Below are 25,353 nucleotides of genomic sequence, written 5' to 3' on the forward strand. Positions count from 1 at the left end.
CATAGAATTAGACCGAATATGACAAAAGCAAATTAGGTGGTAAATACCCATGAATATGGAGCGATGGTTAACCGAGCTCTCAAGTTGATATCAAAAGAGTCATAACGTGTGAAATAGTATCTGGGGTTAGGAGTTTGCTCTAAATTAAAATTTGTTTGTTTATTTGTTTTAAATTGATGGAGGTCTATCTTAGATAAAGATCTTTGCATTGTGCACCATTGTACACGTACTTGAAGCAAGTCTTGTTTAATCGTTCCTGGTTAATATAGACTTCATGTGATTAGACGTACCATTGTGATAAGCGATGTACACCATCTTTCCTGGTTCGTGTCGGAGGGAAAACATTGGAAGTGATACTTATGTTTAATCACATTCACAAATTGTCATTCTTCCCTTACAGCATTTTACTATACACGTACTGTATATCGTATTCGTACACTAAAATTATTATTGCGGTAATTTGTTCAATAAATATGCGATTATTGAGTATCTATCTTGCTTGACACACGATGTACATGTGTATTTGTTTTCCTTTAATTTCACTGGAATTGTTTGTGTACATATATTCAAAATGCACGTTTTAAGTATATCCTCAGTGTAGTGGAAAACAATCTAAAAATAGTAATCCATTTGATACTGATATATGGCCATTTTATATCGGAAACTTGTTTGGGATATTAATCTGTCAGTGTGGTCATTTTGTTTAACATAGTTCTAATAATGTAGGCTAAAAAGTAAGTTTGTCATCATTATGTTGGGTTTATACATATTATAAGACTAATCGATCAATGCGTTGCTTTCTGGGAATGGAATCAGAGACTATTTGAGCTGTTCATGACTCGAGATATCGCTGTGAAACTGTCTTTAAATAATGAAAAGCTTACTTGAACTTGCAAACAAAAAATGGAAACATACAACACTTAATGGGTGGAGCTTTGATCGTATATATTTTATTCTTTTTATCTGGAAATAAGTACAAACAAACTTTGATCACACTTTTATGGAGTGCCATGCATTTCCCCCAGTCATGAAAAAAAAATGTTTTTAATCATTTATTCGAAAGTTCTTAATAGAATGATAAGATGAGGATATAAACAGATTTTAATGAATTTCTTTGTCATGAATATTGATAAGAAAAAATTAAAACTATAATTTCGCAGGAATATGGACTAAATTTCTTGTTAGTCTAGGATTAAACCCAGAGTTTAATTTTTACCCAATAAGCTTACGACCCTAATATATTATTCTGACATTACTAATTGTATTGCTGATATATTAAAGGAGATAGTTGTGTTGGTAATAATGTATTTAAATGATACACCAATGTTATGAAGTTTGATTAAAGAAATATCCATTTTAGAATACATGTCCATGTGTAAATGTGTTTTGTGAGAATGAACCCTTAGGAGAAGGGGGAGTATTCAGTTGATACGAATGGGATTATGGAGAGGGGATTTTGGCAGACAAGAAAAGGGAATTGAAATCAGCATGAACACAGATAAAGCTACACGTCTCACAATGGTTGAGTACATGGGTCCGTTTCATAAAAGGTACACAACTATTGAACTACCATGGTAACAGGGCTCAGTACTGAGCCAATCACATTCAGTCTCCATGGTAGTTACAATGACCAGTGGCGTATACCGTGGGTCACGGCATGGGGGGGGGGGGCACCAGCAAAAAATCTGAGTCACTTAGTGAGCGTGCGAAGCTGCTAGGTATACTGACCTATAGTAATATAGACATTTTAAGGACAGTGACATTAAACGGATATGTATGTCACTGATCAAATAATGCGAGCGCGAAGCGCGAGCTAAATTATTATTAACCAATTTGCTCTTGTAACAGTTTGGTCTAACTTCCACTTGGTCTAATCGGGGACGTGAGAGGGAGAGTCCTCTACATTAGACCAGGGACGTGAGCTCCCTCTCACGTACCTGGTCGAATATAATTGGTTGGTATAATTGCCGAATAGCCAAATGTTTTAATCACCTTTTCGTCTAAATTCCAAATAAATATTTCCCGTCTGTTACAGGAATTGGCCAAAGTGGGGTTAGACTAATTAGGCCCTAGCTATTAGACCAAATATAAATTAGACCAAATGGAAATTGGACGGAATGGTAAAAAGGCAAAATTACAATTAGATCAAAAGGTAAACTAGTTGTAGACGAAATGGAATTTGACCATGTATAGGATGAGGCTAAATGGTCATTAGTCAAATCGGGTTTAGACCAACTGGCAATTTACCTTTTGGGAGGCTAAAATAGAGAGTACGTGGAAAATTCGGGTTTTATCCACATGGTCTAACAACAGTTGGACTAATTCTCCGTTTGTCTAATAACACATGGCCTTAACCCATTTGGTCTACTAATAATTTGGTCTAATTTGCAATTGGTCTAATATTGGTCTAATTCTCATTGGTCTAATGACCAATTCGTCTAATAGCCAAATGGTCTTATTGCATTTGCAAATCTGTATGACCTATTTTATGTGTTTGTTAAAGGTCAAGTCCACCCCAGAAAACAACTGATTGAAATAAATAGAGAAAAATCAAGCATGAATACCGCTGAAGACTTCTTCAGAATCGGATGTAAAATAAGAAATTATGACATAAAAGTTTCGCTTATCTTTCACAAAATAGTTCTATGGTCAACTATGCAAATGAGAGAGTCGATAATGTCACTCACTCACTATTTCTTTTGTTTTTATTGTTTAAATTATACAATATTTCAAATTTTACGAATTTGACAATTATAGGACCTCTTTGCCTGAACCACAAAATGTTAAAATAATGGAATTCCATGTGTTCAGGGAGGAATGAAACTTCGTTTCACATGACAATGACGAGAAAATAAAAAATATTTTATATTTCATATAATAAAATACAAAAGAAATAGTGAGTGGGTGATGTCATCGAACCCCTTATTTGCATACCGAACAGGATGTGCATATAACTGCTTTGTGAAATCAAGCGAAACTTTCTTATTTTACACCCGATTTTCAGTGTTATGCTTGTTTGAATTTTCTCTTTCTATTCAAATCAGCTTTTTGTTGGGGTGGACTTGTCCTTTAAGTGTAAAGTGAAATGGGGAGACAGTGTCCCCTCCTCCACAAATTGTCGCCAAATGAGGCGACAATTTGTGGTGTCAAAGTTTGCACAAATTGTCACGGGGCGACAATTTGTGGTGCAAAGTGTACAGAAACACGAATTTGTCGAAGTGTTCATGGATATATAGTCTGAGATATTCTCCATTGAGCTAAGCAAAGACAGTCAGTAATTTGATACAACACACTCGATGGATCGGAGGAAAAAATGTACATAATCTAGATCTCTTAACCTTGCTTATAATTTATTGTAATCATGCAGCAATTAATACTCTCGTGGAATATAAAGTACTTAATCAACATTTAAAGGGACAAAGTATTAGGCCAGGAGGGTGTTTCAGAAAGCTGTTCGTCAAGTTTAAAGCGACAGCGCAAGACCGGAACATGTTCTCAGGCGTTAAGTCAGCTATATGTTGATATTTCATCTAGCGTAAGAAATGATCACAAGTTAAGTCTTTTGTAACTTATGAAGTAAGGTCACTCCTTTGCCTTTTATAAAGAATGATGAAGATAGCGAGCGAATTAAGTGTCAACACACGAGTACATATGGCTATCTGACACATTAAATACTTCCTCATGCATCTTTGAGAACAAAAAATAAAAAACTGAAGGAAACATGGTAATCGTATACTCAGAGAAAAATAGATTCAACTTGGCACATTTGATATTGGTTTTCTTATTAAAATGAAAGGAGCAGATCACTGTGAACATCTACTCAAATCTTTCATAATAGGGAACACCTTTAAAGATACAACTTTACGACCGTTTATCTCAATGTGCACCTTTAGAGGTGCTCCCAGTATGACGTTGGCAAGTGAGCAAAGTTAAAGCTGTCTTTGTTTGTGTGTAAGGGTGGTTGGTTGGATGGATGGATGTTTCCATTGTCTGTAATCTTGATATTTTGAATTGACAATCAGACGCAATAATTAATATAAATAATCTATTTGGTCATTCCAAAAATACGCTAGTGAATCAAATCGAGATCTCTAATGGTTGTCAAAATAATTAAACTTTTTAAAGTAGAATTTATTTTGTAGATGAATTGGTATTTTAGGAACACACGTGTGGAAAAAGAGGTGGGTAATGCCCTCATCTCACTGGGAAGGCGACCATGGCGATCTGTGTAAATCCCGCAAAGCATAGCAGAATCTTCCTCGAATCCTATTTTTAGCCTGCGAGGCGATTGCACTGCAACTTCACTGCGACCGACCTGCGCTGAAGGCGATGGTAATACGCTGATAGTACGACGCTGCCACTCTCTTGCCACGATTCGGGGCAGATGTGATGCGCTGCTTCTGCGATCAAAGCGACCGTACAACGAGGCTCATACGCTAATTAGGACCTCGCTACGGTGGTGCTACGAATGGAGCGATTGTGTTACGTTCACGATGGGCTCTTGAAACGATTTCAAGCAATCGGCATATTAATCGCGGCACATGAGACATTCTTCAGTCGATTGCCAACCACCGACCAAGATGGATGTTCAGAATTTGGTTGGACTTATACACGTTAGCATTCTACAACAATATCAGTTAGAAGTTGAATACGAGGACAGGAGAAGGAGGCCAAAAAGATACTGGGTCCGATCCTGGCTGTCTGCAAAAAGAAGACTTGAATTCGGACATTAAAACAGGTTGATGGCAGAGCTAAGAATGGAGGACACTGCCTCATTCTTCAATTTCGTCATCAAGACATGTGAGCATCCTTTTTTCTCTTTCCAGCTGGCTCAGCAGTAAGATTTTCAGGGGTAGCTTGGGCAGCTTTACCTTTTTGGTCCTTTTTCTGGGAGGCATGTTTGAAAACGTCGTGGTGTCTCGTGTCTGTTGCAAATGTGATAATCCGCCACCATCGGCATGGCGTTTTATAGCAGCGCGGACGGTCGTTGTGCAATCGCTGCCCAGTCATCAGCGGCGCAGCAAAAGCGCAAAGTGAATGCCTGCAGCGGGCTGAGAACATGTGCCACATGCCACCCAAAGAAGAAAGCGTCGCAGTGGAAGCGGTGTGAAGCGTGTGGAGCGCAAGGCAGTCGCCTTGTAAACGGAAGCAGCGTGGCAGTATTGTCTTGGCATATGAATTTCATGGTTCAGTTAAGCGATCACCCGTCAGCGCCGCCCAAACTCACAAGTATCGTAACGTTACGCCTATGGGAAAAATCGTGAATTAGTCGCTTACTATTGCGATAACATAATATCATGTATGAAAACCGCTTTGGCAGAACCAGATCTAAAATCCCCAACATTTTCTCATCCCCACAATATATTTTTTACTTAATTTTGAAATAACCAAATTTCGTCAATTTTCACATTTCTAAAGTAACATTTTGCTCTATTTTTCCCTTTTTGTGCGCGATATGTGTGAAATTCGCTTGTTTTTCTCACTTAGGGGGTTTTCATCTCAGTGTTACTTGAAAACGGTAGCAGACGAACCTTTGGTAGAACCGCCAAAATAAAGAGTCTTTAATTACTTCAGCTTTTTTTCTGATATAAGGGTCATTTGGATTGGATAAAAGTTCATCCTATTTTCACGTCTAATCAGATGTTCCCTTAGAAGATTAGCCAAAACGGGAAGAAACCGCGGTGGCGATTACTGCACACAAAACCTATAGCGTGTGGGCAACTAGTGCAGTGGCCTGGAAACAACTGTCATTTTAATGGTTAGCAAACGCCACTTTTTCTCTTCATTTTTTAATTTGAATATTACAGACATGAAAAATAACATCTGTAGAACGAGCAGTATGAATTAATATCGCATTTAAATAACGTGCACTTCGTTTATTTGGAAGTATTCACACCCCTTCACACGTATTAGTTTTGTTTTTGTGCCGTGGCCTGTGCAGCTGAACGGTCAGTAGACTGTACCAACGGCAAATAGGGGTGTTGAGTACCCGTCTAGTCTGGGCCGGGAGCAATTACGAAGTTACGGTGTGTGTGAAAGAATGTGAGGAATGTGAAAGAATGTGTCTGTACTGTGACAGTGACACTCCATGCACTGGATTGTCCCGTACATATAATCAGTATTGTTAACCCTTCCTGTCATCAGAGGGTTAAAGCCTCCTATAGGATGCTGTAAGCACTAGGAGCATGATTTTTACTTGCACTTCACTTTTATTGTAAATAGAATTCCAACAAAATTGTCTGCACCATCACCTTCTGCCACAGCACATCCCATCCCAGTTTAGCTTGGAAGAGCTGCTTAAGGGATTATTCCTTCAAGGTTCAAGGGTCAAGGGCAAAACATATCCCCTTTTTGTTATAATGGAAGCGTCTGCATGCCCCCCCCCCCCCTGCCCAACTCTTCGCCTTTGCTCGCTCTGCGTGTACACCCGCCCTATGCGCGCATATCAGCTGTGCGCACAGTTGGAAACCGCGTTAGCTGGACAAATTGGGCGAAACAAATTCTTTTAATGCGCTTCTACTACGCTTTATGCGTTAGAGCTCCGTTACAGCTACTAATATGTCGTTTGTAATACGCTCACGACTCGATTGTGATGCGCTTTAGCACCTCCGCGCTCTTGCTACGTAAATTTTGAACATGTTCAAAATGTTGTGGCGACCAGGAAGATGGTGGCGATCCTTGCCGCTTTAGAAAAGATCAAGGTACGACGGAAAAGATTGAAAAGATCAAGCCACGATCAATATACGATATACCACGCTTTGTCGATTTTTGACGATCGCAGTGGAATCGCCATCTAGTGAGATGGGGGTATTAATAACGAAAATAGTGAGAAAATGATTAAAAATACAGTACTTGAAAAGGGGGTTCTTCTAAATATTCGTTTTAAATGTATGCCTAATTACTTTACGAAATCTTACAACTTTAAGTTCTAAGCATTAAAACAGTATTTGAATTTTAAACAAATGATACAAGATATGATTTTCACTTGATTTGAATAAACGTTATCATAATATGACACATTTAGAATATAAAAATACAACTTTTGTTTCACTACATATAACGTTCTAAAGCTTTTTACAGGAATGATCAGGTATATGACGTGATCAAACTAAAGCGCATGCATGTATTGAAAGGTGGAGTGAAAGAAAAATGAGGAGTAGTATTTTTTATATAGTACACCGCGTATTATCATGACTTTTTTTTACTTTACTTTCATCTGTCATTTACTCAGTGTTTTATCTTGAAGAAATTTCTATGAAAATTTTCCATGGAGAGGGGGCAACTATGGCATGGTTTCCTCCAATTACATGACAACCATGAAAAGATGTTAAGTTGATTCGCTGAGAAGTATTTCAAATCATTATGAAGAAACAAACAAAATAGAAAACAAATGGCGCCTAAGTGTGGAGTCTGTTTTGATGTATCCCATCTAAACAGCCTTGTTTTGATCTGTTGGTGCTTTGATCGAAGGGAAGGGTATGAGATTTTTATGTCGACCGTGATTGACACTTGGATCGTATTTCCCTTACGAATATCGGTGATATAAAGACGACAGATGATCCAATCTGCAATAGATACAAAAAATAGCATTGTAAAGTTCTATTTTACATACTATTACGGGGTTACTTACTTTTTGCAGGAAGTGAATACAAGAAATACTGAAACTTGAGTTTAATTGAATACACGAGAAAATAACTTTGTAGGAAAGAATTTAAAGAAACGTCTATAATAAATTTAAATAACTTTCGCTTAATTCATGCTGTCTGAGACATATATACCCCCATACACACACACCTGAACGAACAAACCATCTATCTCATAGGGCCATTTGTTACTTAACAGAGAAGTATAGTCCTATCCATGCAGGAGACATGATAGAGGAGTGTATACCTACCATTAAAACAAGAAACGCAAATACTGACTCCCATCCATATTTGATCTTCAATGTAGGAATCACTATCTGAATACATAAAGATAAAGATACAGAGGAATGGAAGAAACGAGTGAAATTGATATAATTATAACAAATTACACATGAGTTATAGTTATTTCATTATCTTCAATGAAGGAATCCTCAGATAAGTTCATTTATCATAGTAACAAGATTGTTCTCTCTTGTCTTGTTAGACAATATGAATTTCCTACTTGAATCCTCTGTTGTAAAGGACAATAGGATTCAAGGTTTATAAAATGTTTATCAATTCAGAATCTATCATGAATTATAATGTATCTAAATGGATCCCTCCATTTTCTCAGAATTTTATTTTATGTTTATGATATTTTGCTTATATATAATACTCTGTTTTGTTTTCAAATATTGTACATGCCTCAATTTATATTGTCCGTATAAGTTCATTGTAATTATTTCGACCACTTTACTTTGTTCTGTTGAAAATAAAATAAATTGAAAATTGAAATCGTTTTCAAACGTCATCGACGTATTGAGTGCTAAGCAACGATGTCATGGCATTTCACTTTATTAATACTTATCTGCGAAAAGCTAAAACACAACATCAGTGATATTAGTAATGGTTGTTCTGTAATACCCAATTAGGATGAAAGAAGATATGATTTACCTGTCCTATAGCAGCTCCAAGGGTACCTGTACCATCAATAATTCCTGTAACTGTTGAGAGTGCTTCTTTAGTTTGACCCATAGAACCTGTTTGTTGACCTAAATCAGCCGCTACAGTAGATCCGATCATGTGATTCACACCGCATACAAATGCACCTTCAATTAATCATAATGTGACCAAAAGCGTAGTTCGTATTAATTGTTTTATATTGGATATTCAATCATGAAAATTACTGATTATCCACAATAATTACGATGAGAAGAAAAAATATCAAATGAAACGTAGACTTTGTTTCTTTATTATCGTATTTCAATTATGTACAAAATTGTACCATGCTGCTAGCAAACATGATTCTTGATAATTTATGATTTATAATTTTTTGTATAAATCTAAAGTACTTATAATTTACACGAGACAAAAAAAAATTTGGGGAGTCTCACAATACAAGTTTCATTTTTATACCAAGAGATACATAATAGGTGGGGGTAGTTCTGATTGATAAACCGGATGTAGTATCTTATCTATGAAATTTAAACGAAGGAAATCCAGAAGCAGGGGCGTCGATCCATTTTTCAGATTGGGGGGGGGGGGCAAAATCATGAATCAACGATCCAAATGCGCTCGATCACACAAAACGAACAAACTCACACACACATAGTCTTATATTATATATATATATATATATATATATATATGACTCATGAGAAAGAGACACCAACAAATTAATACGAGCGCGAAGCGCGAGCTGAATTTTTTTAGTATACTGACTTGAAAACTGGAAAAAGGCACCTGTTTAGGACTGTTTGTAGTAACTCATGAGGAGGATAGATACATGTATCTCACTACACAAATAATGCGAGTGCCGAGAGCGAGCTGAAATTTCTTTATATTCTGACCTGAAAGCTTGATATTCTAAGCATGTTTTATACCGATGATTAAGATGGGTATCTAAAAGAACAATAGATGCGAGCGCGAAGCGCGAGCTGAAAATTTTATATTCCAATCTGAAAAGCGGATATTTTGAGCACGATTTTAAATAAAGAACGAGTTGGTATCTCAATCTCGCTTGCTGATTTCTGTGTAACAATGCAATCTTATTTCATTTTTGCACATGCGGAATTATTGGGGGGCAAAACGATATGTTTGCCCCCAATATTTTTAATGGTGGGGCGATCGCCCCCTGCCCCCCCCCCCCCAGGATCAACGCCTCTGTCCAGAAGAGAAAGTTTTGTAAGAAGGCGCCTTTAAACAATATTTTATATTCAGCTACAAATTTATATATAACACCTTAGTCAATCATCAGCTTGATGATAAACTTTAGGCTAGTCATTTTACCGATTTATTTTATATCATATTATAATTACTAACTTACCCGCAATGGCCATCACTACAGCGTTCCAGCTGTTTGCTGGAGTAACTGACAAAACAACAAAACAAAACAGTTATCCAATAGTTACCCTTTATCACAGAAGAGTGAATATTTTGTTTTTGTTTTAACCTCTTACGTACCTCATTAGTCATTACTGCACATCACCATTCTTTATGGCATTTACAATCAGTCGGAGAGTAAACATTAAATGAATCACCTGTCAGTTTTTTTCTCCCTTTTTAATAAATACCTGTTCATTATTATCCAATGTAATTATAATATCACGAAGCATTTCAATCAGATTCTCACATTACACATTGATATCTCACTCATGAATGTCAAATCAACATACTGATACCTCACGTTGGCATCTCACATCGGCATCTTACATTGGCAACTCAAACCGGCATCTTATTCAACCGATTTTTACCACATATAAACTATTACTCTCCATATCCCCCAAAAATTGAAAATTAAATATCTAATCGGGAAGGTAGAGTACATTTTTCCGGCTCTGAAACTTAAGAAGCATGTCATCACTCACCACTGTATCCATAAAGCGATCCCATCGAACCAAACAGCATTATAATCACAATGGGAGATCTTATTCCGAGGAAATCAGATATTAAACCACCAATTGATCCTCCTAAAATCATAATGAAAAATCATCTATTAAAAATTGCAAACATGGTATAAAACTGACATAACAAAAAAATGACTAAATGATCAGTATCCATATTCTCTCCATACACATTTGGAATTTGAGTTTTCACAATGGTCAATTTTGAAAAAAAAATACTTACATGGACATATCATTTGTATGTGTGAAGATATTTATTTCATCAAACAACACGAGACCAATTAATTTTATTTACAATATGTCCCGTTATTCTTCGTCAATGGGAATGTCATCGACTGAAATGTAATATCATGGAACATTCGAAGGTGTATTTACCTATTATTCCACCAAAGTCGAAAGCCATTGATACCCGATCAGCGGTTACTTCTGACCAGGAGAAGTTTGATGTGAGGTAGTACGGAAGCCAAGAAAACAAGGAGTAACTAACTAGCTTTAAACATGCAAATCCCAGCGAATACTCCATTAGAAATCAAATGAAAAAAAAAACAGTGTCAGAGAAAGTCATCATTGATATCCTATTGTCATATGGTCATAATACTAATAATGTAGCATAATAGCCCCATGTTTTGGGTTTTTCATACATGTTAAAGGAGTCAAAGGAAAACAGATGCATGAAAATTCATGCAGTTTCAAATTGGGAGTAAAGAAATAAAAAAACATGGAAACGAACCAAAATAAATATAAACTTGTCAAGTAGCAGGCATCACACCGCTGCATACATCAGCCCTTTCAACTAAAGAAATCTAATCACTTTAGAAACCATTATCATTTCAACGTAAACAATTAAATCCTTCCAGTATATTATATTTACATCATTATCATGACATCGTTGAAAACAAATAACAACAAGTTTATTTCATACTTACACAAGCAACACCTGGTAGTAAGAAAGCTTGAAAGAAACCAATAGGTTCAGGTCTGCTTCTTTGCTCTTCATTGACGTCATTGTTGTCGTCATCTTGATTATTGGAAGTAGGTAGTTCATTCTTCTCAGATTTCAGTTCATCCTCGCTGGTAAAAGCTTTAAAGTAAAATGAAATGTAAATGGATGATTACATTATGTATCTTCAGGGGCGGATGCAGCCTTCGCCAATGGGGGGGGGGGGGGGGGGGAGTTTTTTCAGCCACATTTTCCCCGATCGGCTGCTCGAAGTTGATTTTTGTTTGTTTCTTTGAAGGGGTAGTCCTAATAGTCATTTCTAAGCTTTATTCTTATAAATCATAAAAATATAGTGCGAGCGCGAAGCGCGAGCTATTTTCTTTTATGTCATGTAGTTGTCCTAAAATTTAAACATTCTGACCGGGCAGTGTTTGTGATCCTAAACAAGATGTGTATCCAACAAAATAATTACTGCGAGTGCGAAGCGCGAGTAGAAATTTTCAATATACGTTTTGATCTGATCAAAAAAGGATCATCTCTTAACGGCTGCTTGCAGTTAGCCATAAAGACATTACATATTTCAACATTCAAATAATGCAAGCACAAAATTGATGACACTTCTACCCGAAGAATGGAAATTCTAAGCACTTTTTGTAATCTTGAAAAGGAAAAATATATGACTAAACAAAAATGGGACACTTTACTCATGTTTTGTATATCATGAAAAGGATGAGTAATTGGAAATCTTCCTACATTAATAATGCGAGCGCAAAGCGCGAACAGAAAATTTTTGATATTGTGATCTGAATCTGGATAATGATTTAAATACAGAACAAGCTGCGTATCTGAATATACATGCGCACGTATGTTTCAGATTTCGACCTAGAATCTGGGCCAAATCTGGGCATTCTAAATACCTGTTTTTATTATGAAAATCAATAAGCAAGCGCAAGGCGCGAGCTTAAAATATTTGATATTTCGATCTTAAAAAGGGTCAATTTAAGCTTTGTATTTCAAATACTTTGTAGGAAAATTGAGAGGTGGATAGATCACAGTTAAAAAAGAGCTGTTACATCAATGTTGAATTTTGACATTGGACCAAAACATTCTAAGAACATGATGCCATCATATGAAAATGAGGACTATCTTTCTATTTCTCTTCCTAAGTGCGAGATGAAACTTGTCGATATTTCATTCTGAAAAAAAGGGACAATTCGATTATTAAATTAATATCTTATTTATATAATAAGCCTAATGAGAACGCCAATAATATTATGGCCTGAAAACTATTTAAAGCACTTTTGTAATTGTAAAGTTGTAAATAAGATGCACGAGTTAATGTTTTCAACTATCAATGCGAGCGCAAATCGCGCGCCGAAATTTTTGATAAACTGTCATGAAATGGGGATTTTAAGTAGTTTGTTATATAATTAATATTAAGATATACATAACTCGCCAATCAAAATGCGAGCGTGCAGGGCTAGCTGATACGTTTTGACAATCCTGACATGAATAGAGAAGTTTTGAAAACTTTATGGAATACAGGAAACTAATAGGTACCTGACAAATCAAATTTTGCGAGCGCACAGCGCGAGCAGAAAATTTTGATATTCAGACCATGAAACATAAATTGTTTCCAAAGCTCTTTTCAAAAATAGATTTGTAAATCAAACAAAATAATGAAAGTTCGATTTCCGAGATGAATATATTTTGTGCATTGACTTCAAAATTTGATATTTTAAACTCCATATTGAGCAAGACATGTAAATTAGCTAAAAGGCAATGCGAGCGCGAAGCGCGAGCGAAAATTTTTCATAGTGACATGACAGATTAAAAAAAAAATATTTTCCAAGTCTTCTCCTCGTCTTATTTTATTCACTCGTCTTCCTCTTATGTTTCCCTTTTTTCTCCTCTTTTTTTCCCTTCTTTTTCTTTTTGTTTTCTTTATTCCCCCTTTTTCCTTTTTTTTCTCGGCCAATACGGGGGGGGGGGGGGGGGGGGAGCCGGGCCCCTTGGCCCCCCTGGATCTGCCTATGAATCTTGTAACTCTTGTTGTATACAGGGATCTCGATTTGTGAGGGCAATATTGAAAAACATATATATTTATTTGTATTTATGTTAACAAACATATCTTCACAAAGTGTTCTAGAATATAATCAGCTTTCTCGTTGTTGATAAAAAAAATGGTGTTATTTGAAAATAATTTTAAGTAAAGATCGCGACATCCATATGTATGTATGTAAATATGATACCAAAAAAATATAGCTTACGACTTTTATCTTCTGCTGTCGACTTTTTCTCCTTCTCATCATCGCTATATTCTTCATCGTCTTCTTCTTCCAACTCCCCATCGAGATATAATCCTAAAAACAATAAATCAAAAAGATAAAATTAGCCAATTGATTTGAATTTACATGTACAATAATTATATATGTAATATCTCCATAGATTAATAGATCAAATATGGAGATGGAATTCATGTATGAAATGAAAGTAAAGAAATAGAAAGCAGAAAGGTACGGGAAAGGGCAGTCACTCATGTGGGACAGACAAGTATAAAAAGAGAAAAAGATATTTATCAGCTATCTACGGATCTTTTAAAGTACCATCAACTTGACGACATGGCGAAACACTTTATCTTGCCATGGCGATTTTAATAGCCTTATTATGTCGACATGGTGAGTATTTTGCGATGTCGCCAAGTTGATATGGCACTTTAAAGGCCCAGTATATATCTCTTACCAGCATCGCGAGGAGTAGGGTTCAAGAATAATAGAATCACCAAACCCCAGAAGAACATCAATAGGGCCGTCAAAAGGAATGCGAACTAAAATGTGAAAATGTGAATATGAAATAAACCACGAAAGCACGTAATGCCACTTGAAAATGTCATTTTACTACAGTAGACTGTATCCAAGAAGATTACATATTCGAAGTAATCAAATTAAGAACTAATACAACCATCGTTATTATGTAATTTTGCGATCTTAGGACTTCCGAAATTTTTGAGCGTTTACCTTTTTCGTAAATAAATATTTTTTTTGTAAATACCTGTCAACAAACACAAATCATTAACATGCATCAATTTTGTAAAAAAAAAACACAATTATTAATTTTCAGCATGATATAAATTTCAACATCATGCATTTACCGGTTTCAACTTTATTTTAAAGATCATTATGTTTCATTGATGGTTTGGACTGTGGATTGTAATTCACTGATAGACAATATACATACAGAGCAAATGTAGGTTATCTCACCTCATATCCATATGTTAAGACCAATGAAGCTGAGAAAGCTCCTACAATGTTACCGACAGACCCACACGCACTCCACAGACCAAATACCAAACCACGACTTGGAAAACAAACATAAAAAATGGGGAAAGATTAAAGTTTTGAGACTAGTTCATTATTCAATGATTCATACACGCAGTTTTATCAAACTGCAGTATAGTGCATTTATGTAGTCTCTTCGCTCTACAAATTCATTACAACAACGGATGCATTATCTTTCAGCACCACAAAGCGAATACCTCCATTGGTTCCAACTATATGAAATGTAAAACAATCAATTAATTTTACTGAAAGCTTATGTGACATTGCGGCAATAACTGAGAAATATAAAACAATATAAAAATTTCTTAATCCTATCACGGGACCTATATATTGGGGATAGAGTATTGTTTTTATGTACCTTTTCTGTGAAAACCAGTTACCCATGACTGCTATGAGTGTTGGCCAGCCTGTGCCTTGGAGAAGTCCATTCATGATCCAGAATATTGTATAATACCAATGATTGTAAACCTTTACCCATTCACTTAATGTGCCGAACAAGAACATCTGAAATAACCGAGCAGTAAAAGTAAATAAAAATAACATTCAAAATAACAATTCCTGGAAACACTAAGATAATTACCTACATCAAGAAATAAATCAATTTATATTCTGTAAAATAGTCAATCAATGGCAAGGGCATCAACAACTGCAGTAAGTTTATATGAAAATGATCTTCTTACGTCTGTTTTCTATTTGTATGATATGCAATAGAAAAGTATAGGTATTTACAATGAAGTGCCCCAAAACCCCAAAGAACAATGTCCGTGGAGGGAAATAAATCTCAAAAAAAATTTTTTTACAGTTATGAAATAAAAATCATACAAATTCTGTTGGGGGACTCTGCCTCCCACCCACCTTAGATATACGCTAGTGGGAATATAAATTGTTGTAATAAACGACATTATACACTGAAAGCAGACGAGTCCCTTTAACAGAGTTACTGTTAATATTACTATAAAGATTGATGATAATGATAATATTTCCGTCATAAAAAACATACCATCATAGCTGAACTGCACATCCCAAATGAAAGAACAAGCCTCAGATCTAGCCTGCATGGAAAAAATATGGTATAGGCAATTAAGGTACCAGTGACAATTTATTTAGCGTATGTTGTGAAAATTGTTGTTCTTGGTGTTGTTGTTGCTGTTGTAATTATTTTATAATTATGTTTTATAATTCTGTTCATTGAATTACAAATTTGCTTGCTCTCTATAAGGATGATTGATATGCTCACATAAACAAACTGTTGGATTCGAGTCATTTCAGAATTACATGACTTAATAATCTAGAGAATTAGTATGGGAAGGATATCATACTATCATCATTTAATTTTTCACTCTTTTGTAACCGAGGACTTTAAATAATAAAATTGCACTGTCAGATAGCAAAAACATTTTGACAAATCCTTTTCGAATGCATGTTCAGACAAAATACCCTAGATAATACCCTAGTTCGTAATTTCCGTTGCTCATAGTTGTATAATGCTTCAGTGCGGTATACATGGACAAATTAAATTTCCAATTAAAATACATGATATAATATATGTTTAGTATATTTAGCTAGTGAAAAACTACTTTATATTCTACCTGTCACCGATGAAGCCACTAACAAATAAACCAACTGCATATGAACCAAGAAATACTGTATCAAGGACACTGAAAAACACCTCAGCTTGTCCGATAGAATCCAAGAATGGATCCTCGTTAGGCTCCTAATAATGAACAAATAAATATTCATAAACATGTTTAATAAACACGGAATTTAATTATACACATTTGAATTCAAGTCTAGGCAGCAATGAATGTTCAGCAAAGTATTTTCAGAACAATAATGAAAATGTATATTTCAGCATAATTACCAAACATACTGTATGTCTAAAACACTATATACACACTTAAAATGTTGGGAAACATACTGTTCACTCTGTTGGGTAATGTATGTTGGTAAAATATTCTGGGCAAGTATCATCCAATTGAGTAAATTTATTTCCCAGTTATTAGTTTTATTACCCAATGTGGGCAGATTTTAACTAATAGTTGTGTGGACAATATGTTGCCCGGTGTTGGTAACAAGTTGGGTATATGTTGCCCAAATATTTTAAGAGTGTATATACACGTTGCCATATTGTACCTGGGAAAATGTCCTTCCTTAATTGAAACGTCAAATTTGTGTACACTGTAAAAAAAATATTTTGTAAAATCTTAACCAGCACGAGGGTAATTATGTGTCCAACCAATTTGGAGCAGTATTTTACCCAATACCATGAATGCGGGAAGCATATTGTCCAGTAAGGTTAAAAAATAAGCAGCAATTCCTTTAGAATGGGCAAAATTTTCATCACATGCTCTGGATAAATAAAAATGCCCCGAAGAAATGCCTAATGTTGGTTGGACACATAATTACCCTCATGGAGCATTTTTACCCATTATTTTTTAGAGTGTATGTGTGTGCGAGGGGGGGGGGTTCTTTTAGATATTTAGTGCCTGTTAACTCTAAAAAAAAAGAGTTTTACCCAATATTGGGTAAAATGGGAACATGCATGTTGGTTGGGTAAAAAGATAAATTTTACGCAATGTTGCGTTAAAATAGCCCAATATGGGGTAAAAATATACCCAACAAACATGCATGTTCCTTTCTACCCAATATTGGGTAAAATTTTACTCAGTGTTTTAGAGTGTCGAATCAATCTTTGTTAATTCTTACCACCGTGTCATTATAGAAGATGGTTTCATTGAGCGGTAATAACGTCCATGTTTCAGTTAGAGCTGTCCTTACGTTACTGAATGTCTTTCTTGCTGCATGTATGAACACAAATCTGAATTGAAAATATAATAGGAGAAAAAAATAAGCATTCTGAATCTAGAAGAGGTATATATCTGAACTCTGAATCACTAGGTTCGAGGTTCAAATCTCAGTGTTGATGTCATTGGAAGGACATTAATCTTCATTTGCCACGCTCAACCCAGGGGTGTATAAATTGAAAGCAGTTGTGGATCACAGTGAATGTGATCTACCCAATATTGGGTAGTAGGGGCGTCGCGGTCTAGTGGTTACGACTCTCGTCTTTCAATCAGAGGGACATGGGCTCGAATCACAGCCATTGCGTGTTTTCCTTCAGCAAGAAATTTACCCACATTGTGCTGCTCAGCTTCAGCCGGGGTAATGATACCAAGTATCGAGCGCAGTAGAGTATATACTAGCTGAACCATATTATCATTATTATTTAATGTCAAAGTTGACACCATCACAGTACCATTACAAGAATCCACAATTGTAAAAAAAAAATGTTAAGTCATATTTTTAAGAAAACGATATACATCCATAAAAAGTTCAAAATCTGCATATGAACACTATTCAATTTTATTAAGACAAAAAAGAAGAAGAAAGAAACCTGTCCGACACTTGCGGTTACATAATTATGCATAATCTATATAATTGTGTTTTCTCTTCATCATGTTCATACATTTTATATCATGCTAAAATACTCATGTGCGATCTTCCACTTGCTCGTCTGGCTAGCTCTTTTTTCCCCTTTTCCCTTCTTTAGCCCTTCATTTTTTATAAATGGTTGTTTAGATAGATAGTGATCCAGATATATCCCGACACAAGCCCCAGTTCCTGGGTTTTACGCCTTCTTTCGTATTTATGTTTGCACTATATTATTGATTTGTATACCTTCGTTATAAAAATGTCAGTTAGAAGAAATATATTAACTTGAACTGAATTTATAAAAAAAAAAAAAATGTTTACAAACTCTATGAAATACTGTTATCAATTTGCCCGTGCCATTTGAATTCAAACTTTGGAAGAAAATTAGAGAATTTCTTTATTGAGTTAAAATGGAACTGATCTTGATTTTCTGACATTCTTTATTGACTATTAGTACATTCTTTTATTATTATTTAAACATTTACAAAATTTAATATTCCATTGTTATAATGAAAGTGGTCATAATTATGAACAGAGATGATACTTGTGACATGTTTAATGCGAAATGTAAATTAAATGATGACTTTGAACTTTTTCGAATCGAGGAAAGAATAGTGATTCAGATTATTTATTTTTCTTTTCATGATTAATAGCAAACAGTATAGAATTGATGTTTGCCACACGGTGGCACAGTCACCCTATACCATGTTTGATTGAATAATTAAACAATTATATGAAATAAAGGTTTCAATGTGCTGAATTTAGTGAATTAATAACAAATCTAAGGAATGGTCAGTCAATATATAATTAAACTCTCCTTTTAGGTTGGGATGGGTGCTTGCACTGATAATTATTACATACGACGTGAAAACAGCATAACATTTTTTTCAAGTTGATATGCGAAATACACCGGGTAATGCGTTATACAGTGCGTATCAAAAAAGTTAACACTTAGAAAAAATCCTGTAAAATTATACATTTGTAAAATCCTGAAGGTTTTTCCACATTTTACCATTGGTACAGATCCATTTAAGCAAATTATGATATAACTGTCGAAAAATATTTCCGCTTGAGTGAGCACCACTTACTTTTGAAAAGTTAGTGAAAAATGATTTGCGCAGAACTTTGAAATAGATATGCGAATAAAAGTAGACCTTAATCATAAAGAACACATGTAATTTAGCTAGTAAAATTGATTTGAAGATATCTTTTACCTTTTTTAACTTGTTTCCTTGCCCAAAACACTTTGAAGAGTGCATTGCGCCCCACCCCACTCCCCCAAACACCAAGGCCACCGTGACGATATTTGTTTTACACTGAGCTGTGATTTACATGAAATGGCTGAGGCTTGATTTTCAATTTGTTAATCATCGTCAAGCTTGGGAAAAGTGTGTAGAAACAAGTATTAAATGAAAAATGAAATGTAAACCCACTTTAAATGACAAAAACTTAGTGATAAAATGCTGGAGATGTCTGATATAAACTTTTGTTCAGATTCAGTTATGTCCTCAGATCCAGCTGGCACAAAAAGGGTAAAGGTTGTGCTTAATAAGTGTTGAAATTTAAATGTTGGTGGCAAAATTGTTACAAAATGCTTGAATGTATGTATATCCGTTTTATTTCAATTGACTAAAAGTGCAAGGGAAATGTATGAGAAATGTTTCGCAGGGTAAGATTGATTTCGCCCTTTCACCTTGACACAGCGTAAAATTAGCATTTCTGCGCAAACAGATTTCTGCGAGCTTTACCAAAATGGACAGTGCTCACTTAAGTGTAACATTTTGTCAAAACTTTTACTTTCATTGGATAGATGAGACCCAAACCCAAGAACATATGTGAAAAAATTACTCACATGTTGTATATTTTTTAATTCCCGGGGCTTTTTCAAAGTGTAAACTTTTTTTGATACGCACTGTAGTGTAAAAAAAAAGCAACAAAAAAGGTCAGAAATTAATAATATTTTTTAGTTTCTGTATCATTTAAGACGGAATCAAATTATTAGATGTGTGTATTACAGAGTTAATCAAGTTCCCCTTAGATTGTAGTAATCTTTGAATAATTAAGATGAATAAACTTGGAATAATTAAGATAAATAGAGGTCTCCGGAGAGAACTACCGTAATTGAAATAGACGGAACGGTGTACCGTATAATGAAATAAACAGTTTAATGAAATATTTAATGACATTATTAGATGGATGAGAGTTTATCAAATTCCCCTTAGATTGTAGTAATCTTGGGATAATTAAGATAAATAAACTTGGAATAATTAAGATAAATAGAGGTCTCCAGAGAGAACTGATTGAAATAGACGGAACGGTAATATACTGTATTTAACCACTCAAACAAACGCATTATGGTCGTGGTATTGATGATCTTGCGGTAAACCACTTTTATTCATACCGGTATGTCAGTTCATCATTCAGTTTAAAATCGATTAACGTCAAAATAAAACATACATATATATTGGTAAGAAAGAGGGGTGCATAAATTGTAGTAAAATTGAATAGAATATAATGGTATTTTTATCATGCTTACAGGGTGCATATTTCGAGTAGAGTGTAGGAATAATTTGGAGTGAAGGAATCCCCAAACTTATCTATTGAACGTACCAAATATACTTGTATTATATACTTTATATAAAAGTATATATACTTTTTACCCAGATTTGTATTTAATGTTGCCAATGCAAAATAAATCAGAAATTTGATGACCTGGCTCACCAGGCAACCCACATACATTAAAAGGGAAAGTGATTTAAGATAGATTCAATTCAACATTCATCTCCTTCACATAATGAGATTCAGATTGATTATACAATTCTGGACATACTGGAGGCGACAACTCCGAAAGCTCAGCTTTGTTGTGAGATCACCTTAACTTTAATGAGAATGACTAAATATTGAAGAGGCTGGGAAGAATAAACTTCGTTTTTATTATATAACAAAGACACAGGAGACACAGGGAGATAACAAAACATGAAAAAAAATATAATAGTAAAAGATAAACCAGGGTAATGTATACGTGAATTGAAACAGATCATCATCTAGCTTATCATTTCACATTGAACCTGAACTAGACAAATCTTTCACAAACCCTTCTAATATAACGTAAGCTTCTTTTTCTTATCTCTTGTTTAAAAAAACAATGTAGATGGTGTATTTCTGATCCTTAGATAATGATTTTTCCCCCAAAAAAAGATTGATATGAACATGTCTTGTGTCTTAGCAAATGCATCAATGAAGACTGAGATGAGCGTATATTAGTAATAAATTCTTATTTGTATCAAACAACTGAACAAAACACTGATGGAAAAATACATCGCTCGTAGAAAGTGAACAAATTTTGTCCTGAGAAGGCAAACGAACAAACCAATCATTAAAGAAGTTGTTACTTACGCAAAGAATGTAAGGAAAAAGACGAGTGCATGGTGTCTTGTTAAAGTCCTCGAGTATCTCTTTGGAAGGATAGCCATACCGTCTAAGCCCCCTGTTAAAGACCAATACTGTACTTTGCTGAATGTCTGTACACTCCGATCTGAGCCGTTCTTAGATTGAGGTACCAGTAACGGGAGCAGCTGTTCTACCGAGTGACGAACCTTCATATTATTTTCCGGTCGCCGTTCCAGATGGCGTCACTTTTGGTTTTTCAATCGATTGGTACGGTTTTTAATGGAAACCCTATATATTTGTATTAAACATGTGGAGGGAGGAAAAGGTTATGCTTCTTTTGAAGTTGATTAGTCTAATTTGAGTCAAGTGTTAGTTGATTACAATTTGAATATCAAAAGGGATTCACTAATAGAAATATTTAACAGGGGTGTGTAGTTAGGGATCAGTGAAATAAATCACCTCTTTGCAGTTGTTTATATATCTAAGAACAATAACTGTTTGTTATTTTCCTGCACATGTACGAGAAGGGATATCAGGGAATTAGAAGAAAGGTGAAGGTTAGGAAACAGCACGATAGGAAAATAATCTATTACGGGAGAGCGGGGCGAGTTCGCTCCACCCCCCCCCCCCCCCGCTCTTCTAGAGCCGTCATTTCTTTAGTAGGAATGTCGTGCTTTGCCATAAATAAAGACCTAAGTGCGAGTTAGCCCATAGGAAAAACAGTGAAAACGAATGATGGGTAATTCAAAGGCACAAAACACATCTCTTTATGTTGGTACAACTACTACTATTCCTAATAATCTATGAAAAGTTATATGATTCAAAATAATGATTTAATTTTTTTTTAAGATAAAAAAATGGCCTCGAAATCGAAAAAAAAAAAAATCGCCGTAATTTTCTGGGATTCCGAGCACATACCTCTCGCCAAAGTATGTTGCTACCATAGAGATGGGCAAATTAATTTATCCACCTCTATGGTTGCTACCTTCGGATGGGTTGACATTACATCACCAACAAAACTTATATCCAATCACAGCAAAGGGGAAAATCACGTAGTGGGCCGACTCGTCCCGCTCGCTCACAAGTAGATCAGGCAATTGTTAGTGAGAATTCTTGCAATAGAGGTAGAAAGAAATGGAGAATGAGGAGGGGAAGAGGAAGAAGGAGGAGAAGAAGAAGAAAAAGAAAAAAAAGAACAAGTACATGAAGAAAGGGAGGTGGAGCAAGAAGTTTAAAAAAATTTTAGTGTTCCAAATCCACAGTGCTTTCTACTTTTTCACACTATTTGGACATAATTCATAATAACTGTAACTACTCTGTGTACGCCTTTGTCTCTCTGTATATCATGTTTACCGGTTTAGCTTATCTTCCCATGTACGCTTATCTCATATTCGCTTTGTCATCCCCATATGACAGGTGTTAACATGAAATTTCTTCAGTTAATAATAATAATAATATAGGGTATTTATATTGCGCACATATCCACCTTGTAATTAGGTGCTCAAGGCGCTCCTATATATTACCCGGCTAAGCTAGGCGTTCATAGCGCACACAGCTTTTTAAGGAATTACTTCCTACCGGTACCCATTTACCTCACCTGGGTTGAGTGCAGCACATTGTGGATCAGTTTCTTGCTGAAGGAAATTACGCCATGGCTGGGATTCGAACCCACGACCCTCTGTTTCAAAGTCCGAAGACTAATCCACTGGGCCACAACGCTCCACATGATTTACATGATTAGAATGTCATGTACACAATAATAAATGAAAATACTAAAGAAAATGTATCTGATTGGTATTTATTCCACGACATTCATTAGTACATGTTTGTTTACTCGGGAACACAATTACACTTATAGATATATCATCTTATTCTCCGTCGATCTATTCATTTCTATTTCTGATTTTGGACAGAGAAAGCAATGTGTTTTGGTAGTTGGATTTTACATAATTGATTTTCTCCTGTAAATTGTACAGGCTTATTTACAAGGCAATGGCTAAACAATTTGGAAAACACACACAGGGTACATCTTAAATTTCAAAATGAAATCGTCGACTTCTATCATCAGAACTATAATTGCAAGTTGGTTTAAAAAAATATAGCAAATAATTCAAAGAGAGATCGTTAGTATAAATGATGAAATATGAATCACACTATTTAAAGTCCCGGTTCAAAGTATTCAAGTCCACCCCAGAAAAATGTTGAATTAAATCTACAGAGAAAAATCAGACAAGCATAATGTTGAAAATTTCAGCAAATCAGATGTAAAATGAGAAAGTTATGGCATTTTAAAGTTTCGCTTACTTTTCACAAATAGTTATATGCACAATTTAGTCACATTGAATGAGAGAATCGATGATGTTCGCACTCACTACTTCTTTTGTTTTTTATTGTTTGAATTATACAATATTTCAATTTTGCAGATTTGACAATAAGGACCAACTAGACTGAACCATTAAAAAGGTTAAACAAAGGTAATTCCACATGTTCAGGGAGAAATCCCCTATTTTTCACTACCCTAAGGGAGAAAATAAATTTTGTTCATATAATAAAATACAAAAGAAATAGTGAGTGATGTCATCAGTCCCTTCATTTGCTATACCAACCAGGATGTACATCATACTGTTTTTTTTAAAATGTTTTTATATAAACTTAAAAATGTCATAACTTTCTTATTTTACATCCGATTTTGATGAAATTTTCAGTGTTATGCTTGTTTTTTTTTTTCCTTTTATTCAAATCAACTTTTGTTGGGGTGGACTTGTCCTTTCAAAATCTCCAATTAAGATTTTCAACCTGTCCGAGACTTCTCTCCTGCTCTATTCGCCGACTCAAGCCGGCCTTCTCTCACATACCCAAGCCTTCTACTCAGCTTTCAACTAATTTCGGTTTAGTCCTTTAACTGACTACACTCATTTCGGAAAGAATACTCTACTTTCAAGTCTCCACTTTCTGGCCTTTCCAATTCACCTCCATTTCTATCCCCCTTTCTTATCTCAGTCCCTCCAGGACTTCACACATGGTGTACCTCTTCCGCGATTGCTCATACCACCATACAAACCTTCAAACATAAGATTTTTTTACTTACCACCAACAACTGAAAGTAATAAGCCAACTTAAATTCCCAAGTTATCCGAACAGTTACCATTTTATTAGAGAATTGAGAAAACCGAATAGATCCTCGTCATCTTGCCTTATTAGATGAGATTTACGGTGTATTGAACTTTGAAATGACAGTCAAGTAGGCATTACACGTTAATTTATACCGACATGAATATTATAGTTTAGTTGTAACTCTATTTACACAACTCTCTCGTCATTCCCCCGACATAAGGGTTTATTTTCTCTCATATTTTCTTTCATTAGTTTGCATTCCCCCTCTATCCCATTCCTTCTTTCTCTCTCTCTTCCTCTCCTTATTTTCCCCATCTCTGTAGTTCACCCTCTCTCACGCTTCGTCTTTCATTCATTAAAAAGAAAAATCTCACAGTAGCTTTTTCCTCCTTTTCTATCCCCATTTTTTCTACCAATTAAAAATAAAAGCATCTTGAGAATGAAATAACTCGTGATATGACATTGTATGCAGTTCTCTTGACACTCCTTCCATGCTAATATTGTATAGGCCAGTTTGTTTGTAGGCAACTTTCAGTCATGTTTGTATACCTGGTTTAAAGTAATACTTCACCTTTTAAAATGGTCACTAAGTTATAACAATATGCATATACAGT

General features: G+C 35.2%; 1 protein-coding gene across 1 annotated transcript; it reads right to left on the minus strand.

The window, feature by feature from the left end:
- Nucleotides 1-3,325: 3,325 nt before the first annotated feature.
- On the minus strand, nucleotides 3,326-24,860 carry LOC129256104 (sugar phosphate exchanger 3-like). Its single transcript, XM_054894389.2, has 16 exons — nucleotides 24,714-24,860; nucleotides 21,632-21,913; nucleotides 17,510-17,621; nucleotides 16,393-16,517; nucleotides 15,804-15,855; nucleotides 15,162-15,307; nucleotides 14,726-14,822; nucleotides 14,208-14,292; nucleotides 13,736-13,828; nucleotides 11,452-11,606; nucleotides 10,901-11,042; nucleotides 10,490-10,591; nucleotides 9,949-9,993; nucleotides 8,577-8,731; nucleotides 7,895-7,960; nucleotides 3,326-7,565 (listed from the first exon to the last, which is right to left on the minus strand). Exons 2-16 carry the CDS (start codon nucleotides 21,835-21,837, stop codon nucleotides 7,488-7,490), a joined length of 1,659 nt encoding a protein of 552 aa, XP_054750364.2. The 5' UTR covers nucleotides 21,838-21,913; nucleotides 24,714-24,860; the 3' UTR covers nucleotides 3,326-7,487.
- Between the last annotated feature and the right edge of the window lie 493 nt (nucleotides 24,861-25,353).

Source organism: Lytechinus pictus, chromosome 3, assembly GCF_037042905.1.
Source record: "Lytechinus pictus isolate F3 Inbred chromosome 3, Lp3.0, whole genome shotgun sequence".
Lineage (NCBI taxonomy): Eukaryota > Metazoa > Echinodermata > Echinoidea > Temnopleuroida > Toxopneustidae > Lytechinus > Lytechinus pictus.

Bases quoted from the DNA above. Each gene is read 5' to 3' on its own strand.
- LOC129256104 (XM_054894389.2), bottom strand. From the start codon at position 21,837: ATGAAGGTTCGTCACTCGGTAGAACAGCTGCTCCCGTTACTGGTACCT. The intron at 15,856-16,392 runs GTAGAATATAAA...TTTTCCATGCAG, and splicing joins AGTGGCTTCATCGGTGACAG to GCTAGATCTGAGGCTTGTTC. The intron at 14,823-15,161 runs GTACATAAAAAC...TTGTTTTCCAAG, and splicing joins AACTGGTTTTCACAGAAAAG to TCGTGGTTTGGTATTTGGTC.